The sequence below is a fragment of the Nannobrachium achirus genome, assembly GCF_963921795.1.
Source record: "Nannobrachium achirus genome assembly, chromosome: 20".
In the NCBI taxonomy this organism is placed as follows: domain Eukaryota; kingdom Metazoa; phylum Chordata; class Actinopteri; order Myctophiformes; family Myctophidae; genus Nannobrachium; species Nannobrachium achirus.
The window spans coordinates 6,582,128-6,590,293 of record NC_137827.1 but is presented as its reverse complement, the minus strand read 5'-3'; the positions used below and the strand labels follow the sequence as shown (position 1 = coordinate 6,590,293).

At 43.3% G+C, this 8,166-nt stretch overlaps 1 protein-coding gene across 1 annotated transcript; it reads left to right on the top strand.

Annotated features, from left to right (window-relative positions):
* Nucleotides 1-222: 222 nt before the first annotated feature.
* On the top strand, nt 223-6,287 carry LOC308305760 (retinol dehydrogenase 14-like; the record flags this gene model as incomplete). Its single annotated transcript, XM_080750617.1, has 4 exons — nt 223-483; nt 2,616-2,801; nt 4,288-4,401; nt 5,970-6,287. 4 exons carry the CDS (start codon nt 223-225, stop codon nt 6,285-6,287), a joined length of 879 nt encoding a protein of 292 aa, XP_080606743.1.
* Between the last annotated feature and the right edge of the window lie 1,879 nt (nt 6,288-8,166).

Here is an 8,166-nt window from a genome sequence, read left to right as displayed (position 1 = left end):
TTGTTTGTGTGTGTGTGTGTGTGTGTGTGTGTGTGTGTGTGTGTGTGTGTGTGTGTGTGTGTAGCGACCAGACATACCACTTTGAGTGACTGGACGTTTGTTGTCCTGTTGAACTGTCGCTCGGGGCGGGGGGTAGCCTGACAAGTCCCCGCATCAGACGCCACTATGAGCGGCGGTGGCGGCGGTGAGACCACCGGTGAAACCGCCAGTGACACCACCTCCATGCTCGGTAAGACGGTGATCGTGACCGGGGCGAACAGCGGCATCGGCCGCGCCACGGCGGCCGAGCTGCTGCGGCGCGGGGCGCGCGTGATCATGGCGTGCCGGGACATGGAGCGAGGAGAGGCGGCCAGGCAGCACATCCTCACCACGGTCACCTCCTCCACCTCCACCTCCACCTCCACCCCACAGCAGCTGGTGCTCAGACATCTGGACCTGGCCTCGCTGCGGTCCGTGCGCGCGTTCTGCAGCAACATACTGGAGGTATTATAGTAGTTGTTGTAGCCATGCGAAACATGGTCATGGATCCACCTTCACTTGGTGTTGAGCAGTTTAGCCAATTTGCCACGTACGTCCACAAAAACGTTCAGATTTCTAAAATAAAGTGCTTACTGAAGGTTCACGGATATCCCGATATGGGACGCTCAAGCGGAATTACCCATATCTTCTGTATTGTTTAATAATAAGCGTTTTAATCCGATCGCTGTCCACTTTCTACAAAAGATTTGTATGTATTAAGCGTGCAGTACACCTCCCGACCGATAGGGTCGCGTCGTTGAAAGCTGAGAAGAAATCCGAGAAAATGGCAGCCGCTCGGATTAAAAATGCAAAGTTCTTATTAAACAATACGGAAGAAACGTGTAAATTCTGTTGGAGCGTAGCATATTCTTACATCCGTGAGCCTTCAGTAAGCACTTTATCTATGAAATATGAACGTCTGTGTACATGTCCGTGGCTACTTGGCTTAACCGCTCAACATCAAGTTAAGGTGGATCCGTGACTGTCATGATAGAACAGCTATGGAATGTTTCCGGACTAGCGTTGTGTTGTTGCGTTGTAATGATTGTCAAACGTCTTAATTTCACGCGTTTTTAACGACTTTGAGAGCCTACAAATGGAACCAAATGGACCCTTTGGTTCCATTTGTAGGCTCTGACGAATTACAAGACCCTCAATGACGCCTGCAGTCACAAGAACTCCACGTTGTTTTGGTAAACAGACCAATTTACAGACTAGTCATGAGACCTACTGTAGATCCCATAGCCCAGAGGGGACAGTCGCGCTGTGATTGGCTAGTTGGCAACCTGGACCAGCCAGTCACAACGTCGAATGAGAGGAGCTGACAGTCGTCGCCCCTGGCAACGATATCCATTGAAGTGAATAGTGTTATACTTTAGTTTTATGACTTGCTGCTGCGATAAGAGAATGTAATGTAATAAATAGCTTGGCCTTTTATTATGTTCAAGTCCTTTCACTTATTTTATTGACCATCTTGATGTTTTATTGAGCGCGCACCACACACGCACGCACGCACGCACGCACACACACCCCAACATTTCAGGACGGTCATTTTATAAATGCCATTTTATCATTTTCAATCCTAATCCCAAAATAGGCCTTCTACAACACATGTGTGAGCTTGTAGATCAGCTTTTTCGGGGGTATGCAACAGCAGTACACAATGTAAGTAGGCCTATAAAAATAAGTACATAACTAAATAATAGCAATACTTAAATTCTACTATACTTATGGGGACATTTAGCCAGTAAAAACAGACACACACACACACACACACACACACACACACACACACACACACACACACACACACACACACACACACACACTCTTAGCTGGAGTTTACATTTGAAGCTTTGCTCCATTGACATGCAGTTGGGTCAATAAAACAATAAGAGGGGGAATCAAACATGACTGGCTAACACATGTTGCACAGATGTGCGCCTGTCAGGTCCTTTTAAGACGCAAATAAAAATATATTTGAATTTCCATGCAAATAAAAGAGGGATTATCCACAGCAGAATAATAAAATGCGTACAGTGTTGAAATTCTAATGGAAGGCCACGGGCCAGGCTCTTTGGAGCTTCCTAGACCAACATAGTCCGTCATGCACTGGGATCAATTCACCTTTTATTTGCCCAGCTGCATATCGGGTACCATTTAAACCCTCTTAATTGGTAAACAGACCTGGAATGTACTTGATACAGTCTTGTTTCACCAAATCTCTTTGCCAAAAAATGGCCAATCTACTATTTTTTTTGGCATATGTTCCACACCAGGATAATGGATGTTGGGATATTTTGATTATCATAATATCGTAAATCGTTGTATGAACAATATTGGCACTGTCGGTGCAAACCTTTTATGTCCAAAAATGTTACTTTTCAGGGAAATAAATTAAAGAAAATAAATCAGAGCCATTGTAGTTATTGTTTAGTCACAAGCCCTTGGTAATACTTTTCATTGGTTCAATATTCATAAAACCCACAGAAACACGTTGAACAACCTGTTGTTCTTTTTTGGCCACGTCAAAGTATTTAAAAATAGCAAGAAAAGTGCTGATCTACATGTGTCGTTTTCCCGTGGTGTTTTCCCAGGAGGAATCCCGCCTCGACGTGCTGATCAACAACGCCGGCATCTACCAGTGTCCTTACAGCCAGACGGAGGAGGGCTTTGAGATGCAGTTTGGGGTCAACCACCTGGGTCACTTCCTACTGACCCTCCTGTTACTGGACCTCCTGAAACGATCTGCTCCCAGCCGCGTCGTGGTGGTCTCCTCTAAGGTGAGTAAACACTGTAATGGTTTCCTTTAGTCATAAATCATAACTCTTGTAGAGTGCTTTTACTTTGAAGACGTTTTTTTCTCTATAAGAGTTATAACGGCGAGCGTGGACGCTCTTACTGGGTGAGCCCTTCCTTCCATTTTCTGCTCCAAACATGTACAAATGCAATATATAAGGTGCTCACTGCATTGTCGAAACAGTTTTCTACCGAACCGTCCACTCGGCTGCATGTGTTAGTCCATATGTTTCCAATAAATTAATGTTTACTCAAACTTGTCTCGGAATCTCATCGCTTGCCTTGTTTACCACAATGTTGGGTGAAAATGGCCGAACATATCACGTGACGTTGACCCCCTTCGCCATTCGCTCAAACTAGGACATGCCGTTTTGTAGGTGGAAGTATTCCGACGAGGAAACGCGAGACTCCGATAAGTTTGAGTAAACATACATTTATGATTACTCAAACTTCTCTGAGTCTCGGGGGCTCACCCAGCAAGAGCGTCCCCGCTCCCCTTTATAACTCTTGTAGAGCGAGAAACGTCTTCAAAATAAAAGCACTCTACAAGAGTTATGATTTATGGCTAGGTCTCCTCTAAGGTTAGTAAACACTGTGGTCTCATCTTATCCCAGGTTTTAACCCATTTAGTGCTCCAGAAATTAACGGGTTAAAATGTCCAGCGTGCCTCTCGCAGGCTTCATCCGCGACCGTTCTCTTATTTTGAAGGCCAGAAGGCCATTGCGTAAACACTTCCGGTTTGACGTCATGACGTCATTCACCGGAAACGATCGTCATCCACATGCGGTTGTGTAATGGCCGACCGTTGCCTTTCAACATGTGTTTTTTTAGCGAGAATCTAATGCCATCCTTGGCTTCTAAAGTGTTTTTTGGAGATAATGGACATTATCCATTATCATGTTAAGGGATTACTATTTTGTGCACGTGGATCCGTGATGATGATGAATCGGCGAGTCCAATCGTGCCAATCGTTTCCAACGGACCCTAGGGTAAGAACGCCAGCGTTACTCTATACAGTATTTTTCGCGAGTATACTCGGGATCGGCACTCTAAATACTTGAGTATTTTTCACGAGTATACTCGGGATCGGCTAGAAATGAGTTAACAGTAGGCAAAAGCCGGCAGCGCTGGTCGATAACAATCTCCTAGAGGGTGTTCCACCCACTTTTCGACCATCGCCTCATCGCCTGGTATCGCCAGTAGTTGCCATCATCAGTTTTGTAAAGTAACAAGAATAAAGTCCAGACCGCAATGGAAATAAGCCGCTGGCTTTTTTGCATTCATCCTTTTGATAATGGTGTGATGACGTATGTTCATTTTACATTATCAATAAAGAGGTCAGAATCAAAGCCAGTAACAAGTACAGTAACTAATTACTATAACCTTTCCCCAAAAGTAACTACACACAGCACAAAAAGTGAGCCAGTGAAAAATGTGACACATTCTAATAACCTTGGTTTCTCCTCACAGCTCTATAAGAACGGGGACATTAACTTCGAGGACCTGGCCAGTGAGCAGAGCTACGACAAGGCCTTTGCGTACGGCCGCAGCAAGCTGGCCAACCTGCTGTTCGTCTGTGAGCTGGTAGGACTATTAGTTATTATTGTTTATCATTCACTATGATCATATCACACAGATATCCATCTATTGGGAAATCCATCACAGGGTTTCCTGCAGGAAAAAGTCTTGACCAGGGGGGGATGTCTTCGCGCGTGCGCCGACATTTTTTGATAATTAATTAATTAATTCGAGTAATTAATTCACTTAATTTTTAATATTAATTCTTATTTTTGCCCTATAAAAAACACATGAATGTGCCCACAATTCGTGCACAGATGATGCACTATGCATGTACACGCTTTTCACAGCTTTCAAACAAAAAAATCCGCTTGGAAATCCGTTCAGGCATTCAGGAGATACCAGCCCTTATGTTTTCTTCAAATGTAAACAAACATGGCTGCCATGTTTGAAAGATAGGGTTGGTATGGGGGTTAAACATGCAATTTCGCGATCGCGATCATGCCTAGTACATTGTTGGAGGTCCAAAAAGTTTTTTGAAAAAAAATTTTTTTTTTGAATTTTTTTTTTTTTTTTTTTTTTAATACCCTTGGGGGGGCGGGGGGTTTTTCAGGCCGGGCGGGGCGCCTGGCCTGTAAAGTGCTGCAGGAAACCCTGCATCATACACTGTTGGACAGTTAGCTCTATATTGGACTGCATATTTTCCGCCTAGAGACATCAAGTGTCTTTGCCAAAAGACACTTGATGTGAAAGAAAAGCATCAGTTGAAATGTGTTGTGAGGTTCTAGTAATATACAGTAACTCATATAACATTGAAAGACAGACGGATAGAACACAGTACCATAGGATAGGATAGCATAGGATATCCAAAAAGAAGAAGAAAAAATTAAAATCAAATAAAAAGAAAGGGAAGATATTTACAGTGGAAAAGGGGATGTAATTATGGCCTTAGTTTATTACAAGTTTCGAGTTGCAGCTGTCTGTAGGTGACTTTTCAGACTGATGGAGGTTAGGGATTTACTCTCCTTTAGGGCCTGCGGTAGGGCGTTTCACATGTTGGTGGTATAGCAGGAGGACGAATTAGTGCCTTTTTTAGTGTTAACCCTGCAAGGCCCAGCGTTGCTTTTTGGCAAAAAAAATTAAATAATTTCTTAAAAAATGTTATAGTTAGTTTTCCTGTTCTTTTTTCACATTAACATCACCATTAAATCCTATTGTTTAGTATTACAATGCCAGTGGCCACGATATTTGCATATAAATACCCCCCACAGGGGCTGACATTCACACCTCCCAGAGAAGTTGAAATTCCAGCGTCTGGACGAACAACATCTCACTTTTTAACTGAAGCTATTCCTCACTAAAACATAAGTAAAATGCCTGTAATATATTTTTTCGTGATCATTAGAATGTCTAGAACATGTACATATGTTATTATTGTGAAAAATATCCCCAAAATGCAAATTAGAGCATGATTTATGATTCATGGCTATAAAACCTTACAAAAACATTTTTTAACATTACATTTTCCTGTGATTAGGACTCCTACAACAGCATCTGTTTTAAAAAAAAAAAAATTTGGCCAGTAGAAATTAATTCGGTTCTTGCAGGGTTAAATCTGGAACCCTTCTCTCTAGGCGCGGCGCCTGGAGGGCAGCGGGGTGACGGTGAACGGCCTGACCCCGGGCATGGTGCGCACCAACCTGGGCAGACACGTGCCCATCCCAGCGCTGGCACGGCCCCTGTGGGGCCTGCTGTCCCAGGCCCTGTTCAAGAGCCCTGAGGAGGGGGCGCGCACCTCCGTGCACCTGGCCTGCAGCGCCGCCCTGGAGGGCGTCCAGGGGAAGTGCTTCGCAGACTGCCGGCCGCAGCTCCTGCTGCCCAAGGCCACCGACGCGCGGGTGGCGCGCAAACTGTGGGACATCAGCGAGGTCCTGGTGGGCCTGACCACGTGAGGAGGACACGGTTTGATGCCGCCTGTCTGCCATGGCGCTGCGAGTGGCTCTTGACCACCGATCGAAGGGAACGCAGTGATGTGCCGACCGTTATGGTTGGCTTCAATGTGATGGAACTAATTGAACTGATCTGTTTGATCTCCATGAATGATTCATTCAGCTTTATTGTCGGTCCACACCATTTGAGTGCCTGAGACAAAAAAACTGTCTAAGTCCATATTTTAAAATGTTGAATATACGTAGATATTTTTGTGATTTACCAGACTGTAAACCACAAACTAGAAGTTTTTAATCTGTTAATTCTTAATGCACTCTCCCCTCATTTTGTTGAATCAGATTTGTTTACTTAACTTGTGTATATTAGGAATTATAATACTTACGGAAAGTGGACAAACAATATATCTCCAACAGTTTGTGGAACAACATTATATAAGTCTGTACAAGCAATATTCAGCAGACAAAGGGAGCAGATAACATTAAAACAGACAATTGAACAACATGAGGGGGAGTGTGTTAACAATTTAACAGATAAAAAATGACTAGTTTGTGGTTTACAGTCTGGTAAATCAAAAAAATATCTATATTAAAAAAAATATATATATGGACTCAGGTACTCTTTTGACCAGCTCAGTGACCGTGGTTAGAGATTTTATTATTCTTATTATTTTGTGGGGGAGGTTCAGTTCCCTGCCGAGCCATACCAAAGACTATAAGAACGGTACACAATGCCTCCCTGCTTGGCACTCAGGGACCTGTGGGTTAGGGCTGTCCTCGACGCAGTATTTATCAAGTCGATTCGAGTCGCGGGGGTTAATCCGACGCGTCGACGAATCGTTTATGTAAAAAAAAGAAAAAAAAAGAAAAAAAAAGTGGTGCTTTAAGCTTTTAAACCACGTCAACGTAATACAATAAAACAGCAATATGTTTTAAGCCTTTAAAGTGAATTAGATCCATGAACTACCGTGCATATTGAGACATGATAGCGGTGGACACTGGACATTAATGACGATAAGATTGCGTCCAGCCGTGCGTAATTTGCCGTGCGTAATTGTGAATTGTGGAGCAGAGTAGAACAACGGAGGAGAGAATAATGCATCTCTTTGACAGCATGTCGTGTATTATTTCCACAAGTTGTATTTTCTCAGAGCACCGCTGCTGTATCAAAAGAGCTATGTTGCCGATCTGGTGCGAGATAATAAAAAGAAAACAGTTCGCCCGTCGCTATTCCTCAGCCTGAGTCCAACCACCACACACCCACGGCAGTGAAAGTGAAAGCGCATCGCGCTGGCTCTGCTGCTTCTTTGGCCAGCTCTCAAGTAGAATAACAACTCGTCGACGCATTTCCTTTCCAAGCGGTTAACTTCAAAATAAGAGCTGCCTGTTATATGATCAAGGCAACTTTCAAGTCACGTGAACTGATTTTATTTTTAAGTCTAGTAGTAGGTAGGGCATTCACCGAATATTCGAATATTCGAATACTAACGTCACTATTCGACTTGGTAAACTGAATTCGAAAATCGCTTATTTTTTTAAAATATTTTTTTTACTCTTTATTTTTTATTTTTTTTATTTCTTTTTTAAAAATTATTATCATTATTATTGTTTATTCATGGTTCATACAGCTTGGCTAGATAGGAAGTCATAAAAGATGATTTGTCAATGCCCCTGGTGGATGAATTGGTGCAGTCTATATACTGATGTCATGATGCTTGCTGATGTTGTGACCTCCCGACTTAATTTCGGTACTCAGCGGTGTCTTCTCATTCATTCATCCCGGCTTCACGTTCATATTCTCGGCTGTGAATCCAAGGAAACAGACGTCGTTTGAGTGGGAGACACGCCGACTTCCAAATGCTTGTGTGGCCGTGTATTGGGCATC